The 13,339-nt window shown below is 37.8% G+C and overlaps 1 protein-coding gene across 2 annotated transcripts in view; it reads left to right on the forward strand.

The window, feature by feature from the left end:
- Nucleotides 1-13,339, forward strand: part of ADGRV1 (adhesion G protein-coupled receptor V1) — a 288,840-nt gene that overhangs the window by 204,820 nt on the left and 70,681 nt on the right. For both annotated transcript variants that reach the window (XM_083816849.1, XM_083816850.1), the window contains one exon: nucleotides 5,040-5,218. In XM_083816849.1, coding sequence (XP_083672975.1) covers nucleotides 5,040-5,218 — 179 coding nt within the window. The remainder of the gene's footprint in view (nucleotides 1-5,039; nucleotides 5,219-13,339) is intronic.

Here is a 13,339-nt window from a genome sequence, read left to right on the forward strand (position 1 = left end):
CATCCTTCGAATCCATCTCTTTCCAATTTGGAGATCAGGATGTCATGTGGGACCATCTCAAAGGCCTTGCAGAAGTCCAGGTAGATGACATCAGTTGGTTTTCCTGTGTCAACTGATGCAGTCACTCCATCCTAGAAGGCCAACAAATCGGTCAGGCACAATTTGCCCTTGGTGAAGCCATGCTGGCTGTCTCACATCACCTCTTTGTCTTGCATGTGCCTTGACATTGCTTCCAGGAGGATCTGTTCCATGATCTTGCCAGGCACAGAGGTGAGGCTCGCTGGTCTGTAGTTCCCCGGGTCCTTCTTTCTACCCTTTTTGAAAATGGGAGTGATGTTTCCCTTTTTCCAGTCACCAGGGACTTCACCTGACTGCCGGGGCTTTTCAAATGTGATGAAGAGAGGCTTGGAAACCACATCAGCCAGTTCCATTTTATGACCAAAGACAATTTCTGTAGGTTGCAGAAGGTTAATGACATTACTCAGTCTTTCAAGGATGAGGCAGTCTTGACTGCAGAAGGAAAGGAGTAAGCAAGGTGTATATTACACTTTGTGCCCACAGAGTGAATTTAGCCTGAAATATTTGCCTTGTACTAATGCTGAAATTCAGAAGACTTCCTTCTTACAAATGTCCCTGCATACAAATGGCTGTTGCTACAACATAAGCCTGTATGTTCAAATGCAGTCTGTGCTTTTATCTTAGGGGGACAAACTAAGGATGCCTTTCAGTGTTCTGTTGTTCTTGTGACAACCATTTTTCAGGAAACATGACTCTCTTCTTTTAGCATTTTCTAACTTGTTAACAAAAAAAAAAAAAAAAGAAAGAAAGAAAAAGAGTGCAATAATGGTAAAAACTGTCTTTTGAGGAGAGAATGAAATTTATGTAGTCCTCAGCTGTGATTTCTGACACAGAGAAAGATTATGGTAAAAGGCAGACTCTTTGTTCTGTTTTGATCCATTGTAAAAGTGGAGTAAGCAGAGAAAGTGGCAGTTCAATAAGCAAAGCAAACCAGAGTGAATGTCATGAGCTTGATGTCACCCATACCTGAATCCTTGTCCTTTGTGGATTTTTAACGGTAACCTATAGTAACCTAAGTTTTTGTTGTTTGGTTGTTTGTTTGTTTTTTTTTTTTTAATAAATTTGTTGCAGACTTGTAAGACAATTACTTATTTTACAATGTTTAATTCTTTTTTTTTTATATATATTTTTTTGAGCATGATTAATGGGCTGTTTACCAGCTTACAAAAAGGAATTACAAAAAACCATGCAGCCACTCTTAAAATGAAAGCTGTGGCTATTCGTAAAAAGAAGGATGTAGGGAAATAGAAGCTTTCCCATTGAGCTGGGAAAACTTTTATTTAAAGTCTTGCAGCTAACGTTTACCTGAAATCCACAGGTATCGCTAAAGATAAATGAATGAACAAAGAAATAAAAAGCGTTCGAGTTTCAGGAAGGTGATTTCAATTGATTACCTCATTCAAAAAGAAAAAAAGGTTCACTTACCTTAGCATTGTTTCATTAGAGTGCTATTTGAATTTGTAGTAGTTTCGTATCCTATGTCAGAACAATAACAACTTATACATTTGTTCTTCCACCTGAGCAGTTGAGAAGTGGACTGTATGTTTTATTCTTCTGTTGGACTGGTTATTGTTGCAGCATGGCAACAGGAAACAATTTGCTAAAATTAGCACCAGTATTTGCATTTCATTGATTTAATTTTGAAACTTCAAAAGGTTGAAGACAAGAACTTATAATTATCAAGATAGAAATGTCACTGCACAGGAAACAGCAAACTAACCCAAACTCCCTTACGTCTTTGCTGGAGTACTAGTGTTAATGTGTTTTCTGTGACAAATGAGGTGAGACAGGTAAACATGACTAAACAAACATGGAGCAAGGCCATTAAGTACAGTTTCTTAGAAAGCAATCTCAGTTGCATGGCCGAGAACAATATTCTCTGGGTAGTCAGAAATAGTAGAACCAACAATCCCTGAGCATAATGGCATAGATTGGTTGAAGGATTCGCTGTCTGGAAACACTCAGTTTGAAGCACAGCCTAGTCACAATTACAGAGACACATAATTTGAACATTTCTTCACTCATGTTTCATGTTTCACTGCACAGCTAACATTCATCCATTTCTTTTGAGAACAGGGAATGTGTATTAGAATAAGGTGACAAATAAAATCTTGAATTCAAGTTCTCAATTTCATGTAAAAGTAAAAAAAGTGCATTGTAAGAGAAGAGCCAGTAAGTTCGAAAAATATTTTCACAAAATCTGTGTGGATTCTTTCCCCAAATTTTCATCTGTTCAATATTTTATTCCTATGAATGTCCAGTAATGGGATTAACATATTTTTTTTTTCTGTGCTAAGTTACACAGGAAAGTTACAATTATTCAGTAGGTTTTTCCTGTGTTCTTTCAAGGAAAATAAAATTTGCCTTTGTTCACATAGCACCAGTCACCAAATGACAATAACAAATGTCATAATAATTACTATATTATTAATATAACTGCATACACCAGGCATACAAAATGTCAGTCTTTAGGGGAGCATTCAAAAATGCTTACTAAACTAATAATTGTTTTTGAAAACAAGTTGTTAGCAAATGTAGTGTGCTTTATGATCCATGATAGAAAGTATTGTATGTTCATGCTATATAAATCACAGAACAACACCTATAATAAAAATTAACTGCTGAGACTTGCATAAGCAATCCACAAAGCAGTAATTAAGTACTTGATTGTAAAAATTCAGCCTGCCTGAACAACATGTTAGACAACCTGTTGGCTGAAGGGAATCTGCAAAATTTCACAAACACAAATATTTGTTTTTCTTTGCGATTTTCTTGTCTCTGAATATGGGATTCACCTATCCTAGCAATAGACAGCTGCAAGTTAAGCACATAAATCAACATTATTACATGAAACATTATAAATCAACATTATTATATTCCTGTATTATATGAAATTCAGTGGAGAGGCATGAATATGATTGGGTAAGGATCACTGGGTGCCTGAAGAAGTCTGTCCTCTCTGCTCTGAATATTAAGAGACCCTCAAGGCACAACTTTGAATTAGATGCGCTTTAGCTAGAAAAAGGTAAAAGTAATCCTTTATTTATCACATATAGAAGGCTAAGAAATAATTTTATAACAAGCACAGCTGTAGCTGGTATAGTTTGTAGCTTAAATTGGTTTGAAGTAGAGGGGCTGAAGAAATGTTTTGCAAAACATTCTGATCATGGATGATTTGGGTCTTTATTAGAAAACAGTAACAAATGCGCATAACAAAAAACATACCACATTGGAAAATGTTTCTTCTATTAACTTACGACAAACACAAAAATCCAAGTAAAACTCTGAATATTTTGTTCTACTTGAGTGGTTTCCGTACTTATATGACCAGTTATTTCAAGAGATGTTAGCTATTCCACTTTTTCATTTTGATTCATACATGTTTTTAAGTTCTTGTTTATGCTTGATGAGGAGTTGATCATAAGAAGATGCAGAATATTGTAAAGATGCATATGAGTTTACATTCATTCATTCATTCATTCATTATTTATTTCCCCTCAAACTTTTATACTAATAGTGCACAGAATCACAGAACCACCGAAGTTGCAGGAATATTTTGAAATTCTCTGGTCCAAACCCCTGCTCATGCAGTCCGCTAAAGCAGGTTGCCCAGGACCATGTCCAGGAAGCTTTTGAGTATCTCCAGAGACGGAGACTCCACAATATTTCTAGGCAACTTGGGCAATTCTTTGACCACCGTCACACAGTAAAAAAGTATTTTCTTGTATTCAGATGGAATTTCGTGTATGTGAATTTGTGCTCATTGCCTGTTGTCCTGCCACCAGGCACCACTGAGAAGAGTCTGGTTCCTTCTTCATCAGTTTCTCCCTTCAGGTATTTACAGACATTGATGAGATTCCCCTGAGCCTCTTCTTCTCTGGTCAGAGCAGTCCTAGCTCTCTCAGCCTCTCCTCATAGGAGAGGTGCTTCTTTCCAGTTCTTTGATCATTGTGGTTGGACTCTCTCCAGTACTTCCAGGTCTATCTAGTACTGGGAACGCAGATCTGGACCCGGCACTCCAGATGTGGCCCGTTTTCATTATTCTCCCCTTCCTATTCATTTACACTACCAGTCTATCCAACCTCCAAATCTGTATATATTATTACTTGAGAAACTCTGTCTTCCTCAGTCCAATCCTCTGTACAGACTAGTCGAGTATTTCATGTTTAGAGCAGCAAGAAAGGCAAGTAGGCTGTCAGGCTGTCTCTTCCATCTCGGGTAAAGAAGAACAGAAACAGTGATCAAAGGAGACAAAAACTTGTGAGTTTCTTCTAATGAAACTGCTATCATTTTCTTTCCGAAAAGTAGAATGGAACAAAGTCAGCATATCACGTGGGCAGAAATAAACTTTATTAGCTATCAGATCAACTATTTTTGGTCTCAGCATAATCGCATGCACAAAGACTTTGTGTCTTTCTCCTGGCTAATAATTCTCTTTCTGTTGTCTGATCAGAGCCTGTGATGTGAATGCCTCCATTGCTGTGCCTGTTACATTAAAATTTTGGTTGCAATGGTATTCCTACATTCATACCACATGTTGAAACGTTGAAGGAGGATAGTGCTTTTCCTACAAAAAGTCATATACAACTGAAAAATAGCATAAAAAACTTTTAATACAGATCAGATTTAGCAATATTATAACACATTGTGGAAATCCAAGAAGAAAGCTAATGTTTGCACAGTGAAAACAGTGTTTTCTTCTAGAGCGTCCCTTCCTCTCTAATAGTCTAATTGCAAGTCTAACAATTACATAATTAAGTGTAGTTTTTTGTAATTGGTCTCTTTTGGTTACTTAAGAGAAGAAAATGAAAGTGAAATATGTTGAAAAATGTTTATGTTGGGACATATATTGGACATATGCTGGGACAGAAGTACACTGTATGACATTCAGAGTGATTTAGTCTTTGGGATAGCTAATCCTCTACTAAGGCTACTGATTAATATTCTGCATTATTTTTCAGGCTGTTAATTTCTGGTACGTCCTGGTGATGAACGATGAACACACAGAGAGGCGCTATCTGCTTTACTTCCTTTTGAGCTGGGGGCTTCCAGCTTTTATTGTGATCCTGCTTTTGATTATTCTGAGAGGAATCTATCATCACAGCACAGCCCAGATTTACGGCCTGGTCTACAGTGATCTGTAAGTTTCCCTTCAAATATCCATGAGTTACCTATTGAACTTTTATGGTTATTTTTAATTTGCTTGCATGTAGACATGTCACCCGTATACAGTGCTGCACCTTCCATACAATTCCAGTTTCTCCACAGTTTCATCCTGAGCATTGGCGGAGCCAGCTTGGGTTCATCTGCCTTGTGGGTACATTATTTATTATTTTCTGAGGTGATGCAGTTCCAGGGTGAAGGATAGAAATAGCCACTGCTGTAGAAGTGAGCAGAAGAGTGTGTTTTTCTTCCATTTCATTTCCGTGATTTAAAAAGCAAAAACAAACCCAAAGAAACCTTCAACCCTCTTGACTTAGATTATTAAAAATATTCTCTGCTAAGCAATGTTACTATATTAACATGTCAGATATATTTCCTGAAGTGTTTCTTTTGGAATATTGAACATGTTCTATTCCAAACTGTTCTCAACCTAAACATTGCTGTAATGCCAATAATTAACACAGCCCTTTCAAAGCTATATATAACCACAGAAAACTGTGCTAATTAACAAAATACATCTTCATAGAACTTGAGACATTTAAGTGGAAAGATACATAGATAAACATCTGTGTTATTTTTTTATCCTCTCTACCTCTTTTACCGTGGCGCCTTTTCTGGCAAAGTTAATCAATGATAATAGCTATTCTAGGATATGAGGCTATTATGCTTGCTTACTTTGTGCCTTAATTACATGCTTCTTGCACAGCAGAAAAGTAAACACACAGCTTCTATTTAAATTAATATAAGAACATACAAGTTCTTTTTATGAAAACTTCTTATGGGGGTGCTTGCAGAACAGGCCCAAAACAGGAGAACGTCCATCTGTCTTCCATAAAGGAGTAGGATACCACGTGCATCATTCCATTACAACCCAGAAAAATTCAGTGCACTTTTTTTTCCTTTTTTTTTTTTTTTTTCCTGGAGAAAGGGAATTACTGTGTTTACTGTGAGTAGATATTGGAATTCAGTCTATTTGTGTTTGTATGTGCATTTATAAATACTACTTGCATGAACGTATATATTATTTGTACAAGTGCTTATCCCTGCAAGATATCCCTGATTTATATCATTTATATCATTTTATATAAATGAGCTATACTAGTAATGGAAGCTGTCTAGCCAGGCTAGCCAAGGTTTGCTGCCACATTAAGAGACACCAACTCTCGACCTGGGAGAGTATCCAAGGTCCACAATAGCACACCATTTCTAATGTTCATGCTACATGAGCGAGTGCTGCATCAACTATGTACCATGCAATACGTGCAGATGTGTCTCCACAGAACATGGTGAACAATATAGTATTATACATTTCTCCATGGTAAAATGCTTCTCTGTGCATAGTAGACACAAGAAATGTGTTTAATCAAGTCTTCTGATTGCAATCAGACAGTGGGCTAATGGTATCATTATGCAATGAAACACAGTTTTACAGGGTTTTTTTTTTGTTTGTTTGTTTTGTCTCATTTTTTCAAAAACATGGAAAAATCCCTAGTTGTGATAAAAATATTAACTAGTGGAAAATTACTAATTCCAACTCACACTCCCAAATTAAATATAAAACTTTTCCTGCATCTTATTAAAGTGGGCAAATGCCAGAAATCATGCTAAGCTAAGTGAGTGTGCAGTTCATTCCAGCTCAGTCATTATGAACACTGTAAGGAGATAACTGCAAGGATTTTCATAAATAGCATCAGCGTTAAATCCTAACTTGAAGAGCACTTGAAAAGTTTCTCATAATTATACAGAGAGGACTTTCAAAGCCAGAATATAGGAAAGAGGATTGAACCACACCACTTAGTTTGTTTTCTCTGAACCAGGATGTAGTAGTCTGGAAAAAGTAACAAAGAGATTTCCAAAGTCAAGGTCATTGCAAAATAACTTCAGAATCAGCCTGAGAAATAGTTTGAGAATAATGGTTTGCTACTAAGAATCTCATTTCACATAAGAGTTGGAAGACAGGTTAAAGTAATAAAAGTGCTGAAGCCTGTTTTCATAGCTCTCCCTAAGTGATCGCTCCTTCAGGAAACTCATTTTTGCATTACAGTGGCGTCTAACTGACTGTTTTGTTCCTAACCAGAATGCCATGGGCACAATTAATAGCTGAAATTAAAAGCTGAAACTTATGCTGAAAGAACGTCTTTATATGCTTGCACTGAATAAAAAGATGATTTGAGCTGTTAGATTTTTTACTTCAAAAGAAGTGTTACCCTTTAGATATGACAAATTTTACACAAAATATATATTTTGTACAATATGTTGTAACACCCATAACATGTTACTGTGTAAAACCAACAGACTGTCATCATGATAACAGTAGTATAGAGACGGTGATTATCTTCATAATTGCCTGATTTTATATGTGGTATGAACACTGCAGTCTTTGGCATTACGAGAAATGTTATGGTACTGGTAAATTTTTCCATATCATGATGCACCAAGTAGCATGATATTTTTGGACAGTAGTTCAGTGATGCATGAAGAAAGGGCTCTTGTATTCCTCCCTTTGCTAATTACCCTGTTGCTCAGCTGTTACCATCTCATTGCCATTTTGCAAGGGTTTACCTAGAGCAGAGTCTGCAGTGCAGACCAGTATTGTGGACACCGAGATCTTCTCTGCTCAGCTTCTGGTACCTGGAGCCCATGCTTTTGCCCCAACTCTTCCTTGTCCCACTCCAAAGGTGCTGGCAGTCGAAGATCTCTGTCCAGCAGTGCTCTGCCCCAATGCACTGGAAGGAGGTTTGTGCTCTGAGACCTACTGGAGCTGAGCAGTGCCAGGTCACAGGCTGCTTCTGTGTGGTATAAGTGAACACAATACATTTTGTATTTGTACGTGGGATTGAAGAATTACAGCAAAATTACTCAGGAAATAGTTGGCAAAAATTAAGAATTGGTTATGAAATTGTGGAGAGGTGAAAGGCAGTTTGAATAGGACTGAAGAGGTTGCTGATGAGAGGGATATTGACATAAGTCAAATGAAATGAAATGGCTCTGGACTGAGATGGCTGCTTGCCTCTGGTGGGTTTGAATGGTGGGAAAGCAGTCTATCTGCATATCTGTAATGAAAAATGTGGAGGTTCTAGGAATTTTTGATGCAACATGTTTACTAAGGAAAGTAATAAGATTTGATCCCTTCAAAAAAATATGCATTGGTTCTCATGTCTTCTTTCAGAAAGAATAATAAGTTATTTCACATCCGGGTGTCTATAACTGCCTCTCTGCATAACTTCTTTGTGTAATAACCATTTGCTCAATCACATCATTGCACTTCAAATTCTCTGTGGGCAGTTGACTGTCTTTGAACACAAGAGAAATGTGGGAGAAGGGGTCTACATATGCATTTACCATCTATCCTGTTTTTTACTTTTTAAGTTCTCGTTGAAGGCTTGCATCATGGTTTCTCAATGTTTGGAAATGAAATCTCTAATGTAAAATTTCAAGTATATTGTCTACTTTGGTCTCTAGTAACTGTATTCTAAGAATATATCAATGCTTAAGAATTGCTTTGATGGCTGAGACATTAATGTTTTTTAGTGATAAGAGGAAGACTATTGAGAAAGATGTCAGATCATTTTGGCTGGCTAGTAACTGAAACTGGAATTAAGCTCTGAACTAGGTGGTTTAATATCTCTCTATAAAAAGTACATCATCCTTCTATATCTTTGAGTCTTCATGTTGTACATGTAATTTTTCAATCCCTGCTTGAATTTTCTGCAATCTCTGTCTAAAATATTTTCCAATGACATAAATTACCACTCAAGTACACGCTGTTCTAAAAAGTATTTCCTTTTGCCATTTCTTATTACATTGGAGTTCACTGTGACTTTGTGTTATGACACAAGGACAGAACTCAAATAACCTTTTCTATTCCATTAAAAAAAATATTTTACTCATTTGCTACTTGATTTTAAAGGTTATAAACCAAAACCAAAATCTGTTTCTGCACTGGGATTTTTAATGCCCTTACACCTTCATCACCCTTCTTCTTCTTTCAAATATATTTTTTTTCTTATGGAATAAGAAAAACTCAAACCAGTAAAAATGTGTCATTCCCTGTTAAGTAAGGAATTAGGAGCAGATGAAATAATAAAACATTTTGTTGCTTTATACCATTGTCCTGTCAGACAGCTATCTTCTCTGAAGTGTATGCACACAGATGTTACACTTGGGCTGCCAAAGTGTGTGTAAATTCCTCCTCTGTCTATAGTTTGGCTTTATAAATTAAAAAAAAAATGAATAAATTCAAAGCAAAACTGAAGTCAATATGTTCCTCTCATGTCTATTTTCCCCTGGGAATCTGTACCTAGGTGTGTGCTAGATCCACACCTATGCCCGTGACGAGCGAGTTCCCTCCTCTCCACATGCAGATGAGTTCACAAAAAGTCAAAAGTTCAGCTTTAAGTCAAATTCCAAAGCTCAGTGTGAAACGTCAGAAAGCTCAAAATTTGCTGTTGTCCTGGTACATGCTGCTAGCCCGTCATGGCCTTACTTCTAGAACAGCTGTTAGCTAAGGTTCTCAATGTGGGCTTAATTTTAACAACATGTTTAATCTGAGTAGTTTATTTCTGATAGCCCTCATAAAGTACAAAGACACAGTTCACCTGGTATGGTGGGAAACATATGGAAGCAAACTGAAATTATAGACATAGGCAAAGAGAGGCAGAACATGCAATGGAGAGGTAGAGAAAGAAATCTGAAGAATTACATAAAATCTAGCTTCCAATTTCATCCCAGTCTCACTGGTGGTTACTCTGAAGAAAAATGTCAGTTGTATTTGCTTTGTATGTGTCTTTGATTGCTTCACGGGGGATTTACCAGCTGTAGACAGTTCTAGAAACAATGCAGGTACAGTTATAAAACCTCAAACTGACAAATGACTTGAGGCTAGCAACAACTCGGTCATCTTTTACGTAAGAAGCTGGGTTTGGGTTCATGACACCTTATAACTCTGTTACACTTAAAAAAACAAAGAAACAAGAAGAGGACTTCTGATACGGGCATACTACCAATAGGTGGCTTTCTGTTCTCTCATATAACCCTGAAACTTAATTGTCTACACTGCAGAGACATACAAATTTCAAACCCCTTTGAAGTCAGTGGAACCTCACACGTTTACAGGACTCTGCCTTTACTCAACAGTTTTTTGAGAACAGAGGCCAGAATTACTTAATTATCTGTATCAGTTTTTGTTCACAGATCAGTGTAAATGTTAATTATGTCACATTCATTGGACTTGTTCCCAAGAAATCTTCCAGAGGTATAACATGCTAGAAAAATATGCACCACTTTTAAATTGGCAAGAATCACACATTAGTGGAGTTCGAACTTTTGATGCACTTGGGTGGTTAGAGGTCTTACCTACAATAACATTAAAGTACGTTTTCATAAATGTAAGAAGTACTCTTGTGCATAACTGTGTTGCAGCCTTAAGGTTTGAATCTGACTAAACCTTCTGCTTAAAACTCCCCAAAGGCCTGTTATTACAGTATATTATTACTGTATATGTATGTTATTACTGTTATTACAGTATAAACTAAAACAAGTAGCACTTGAAATGGAGAAAACTGGAAGTAATTAGACATGATAGAATAGAAATTTAAAATATTGTAAACAAATATCTCCCTGCCCATGTCCTTGTGAAAACTGGTTGAGCTGCTTTCCGAGCACACTTTTAGTCAAGCTTTAGTCTATTTTTTTGACTTGAAACAAACTGTATAGTTTCCTTTGGTTCCCAAGATGTGTTTTTTTTTCATTCATTTCTGACATTTGGGTGCCTGTTCCTTGCACTCTTATGAGCTCTTTTCCCTCTGCCAATCCCTTCAGTTTCTGGAGTTGTCTCTTTTTTTTTTTTTTTTAGCAAGATCTATATTCTCAAGGCAAGAATGATCGCCCCTTTACATCAGGAGGTTCCACCTAATTCATTCATTTTCCTCTTTAAAACCTTTAAAATTATAGAAGCAACTTGTATTTGGTTTCAGTGACAGCGATGATAGCACCTAGCCGCAGAAAAAGGCTAAGCTAAATGTTCTCACAAATGTATCTTCTCTGTATTGTATAATCTGCCATGATATCTATGAGAAATAATGGGAAAAGATTGTCTAGCAAAATTCCTTTTTAGAAAAAAAAACAAACTCTACTATCTTCTGTGCAGAATAGGACTAGGCAGAATTTTTTCCAGCTAAGTCACTGAATCTGTGTCTGCAGCCACATACAGGGACGGGGGAACACAAGACTACAGAGAACTGGAAATTATGAACTTTTTTCTGTGACTAAGAGAGTAACTCTTCCTGTTACTCACACTGCTGTTTCTCTGAATCAAGATCTTGACTGAGGCACAGGGTACATACTAATGTCTAGGAGCCACAGCCAACATTGTTTGGAAAAGATACTTCACTAAAAATGAGCTCCAGTACCGGGCGTATGTGTCCTCCTGCAGGAATGGGTCAAGGGCACTTTCTTATCTTCAGAAGAGGGAGTCAAACCTGAACTTCAAACAAAACGAGTGGCACAGATGCTTTCTGCATGCTCAGTTCTTTGGGTGAGTCATGCACTGTTGGGTTGTAGCCCAAATTAGTGATAAAACAGACGCCTGAAGACAACTAATGTTCTGAGATATTGTCTTAATTATTGGTTTGTTTAACATCAGTATGTGAAGCACTGGGCAGTGCACAAAAACACTGTACATTTATTTCTGGAGACACTCTCCTGTGGTAAAGCACTTCGTTAGGGAGCATAGTGAAGGCTTGAAAAAAGCACAAAGCTGTGAATGATTATGCCCTGCTTGTAGATGTGGTGTTATGCAAAGTGCATAAAAGTTGCAAGTGGTGAGAAATATTTACTTAAAAGTATTACCAAGGCTGGAAGCTTGAGTGGCAAGGCCCATCAAAGATGTATTTAGTTTTAACTCATAGGGATAGGTGGAGGAGTGAGGGGCAGCCTAGGCTCAGGCCTAAACTTGAACAAAAAAGTAAGATTTAATAGCTCATAATGCCTCCTGTTAGTGCCTACCCATTGAGGTTCACTTGTTTTGATGCTGTTTTAAGGATAAAATCTTCCTGAAGCACCTTTCCAGACGCTAATCTTCATGGAGTTTTCTCCCAAAGGCTGCAGCCCCCAGAACTGCCTGCACTTACAAGGAGGACCCTGTAAACATCAATTATTTGTTACGGCTGAAGTCGTACCTTCTCTCTAACCTAATGCATGCCAGGCTGGTGCACCGATGTTTAACCCAGGCAGCCAAAGAGCTGGAAGCCTTGCTGAGCCTCACCAAGGTGCATTGACCTTGCATTGCTGGCACGTGGCCTGGGCACAGGTCCCTGGCTTACCAGCTGTTCCCTGAAACGGAGCTCTGCTTTCTTAATCCCAGGCACTAGTGCCACTCCCAGTAAAAGGAATTTGTTAGCTCGAGTGAGTTAATTTCTGGCCAAGTATTTGGATGAAGCCTCTTATTATTGCTTCAAAAGTGCTGAATGCAGTCCTAATTCTTAAGAACAAAATATTTGAAACACAAGACTTTTACACGCAGGAATAAGCCAACAGCTAGGAAAAGAATTCAGTGTTTTCAGCTGAACTGTCAGAAGTGCTAAAAGAGGTTTGTATGATGAATGGATGTGTAATTCCCAACCCCTAGTGCCTGTTCCTTGTTTTATATTCCATACGGACTTGGAAGTGTCTCCCTGCGTGGTCCTCTCCCTGCAGGTTGTGCGTCCTGCTGTCCCAGCTACTTCTATTTCCCCTTCCTTTCTGCCCAGTTCACTGGCAAAGCATCCAGGATCTTTTACAAACCTCTGCTGCTAGAGCTCAGTGCAGAATGGTGCGTTGGCATCCAGATGCAAAGCCAAATGCTGCAGGAGCTACTCAGCTGAAGCAGTGGGGCAAAAAAACATGTATTTTTCACGGGCTGAGATCTCACCATTCACTGTTTGCCCTTCTTGGCAGGGTAAATTAGACCACGCTGAGCTGTGTGCTACTGTATGAGAAATATGAGAAATATTTCTAATGAACCAGAGCTGCTGGGTTTGTGTCTTCATTGCACCACAACAGAGACATTCCCATATATATATATGGGATATATGTGTATGATATATGTGTGATATATGTG

Source organism: Anser anser (genome assembly GCF_964211835.1).
Source record: "Anser anser genome assembly, chromosome: Z".
Taxonomy (NCBI): Eukaryota; Metazoa; Chordata; class Aves; order Anseriformes; family Anatidae; genus Anser; species Anser anser.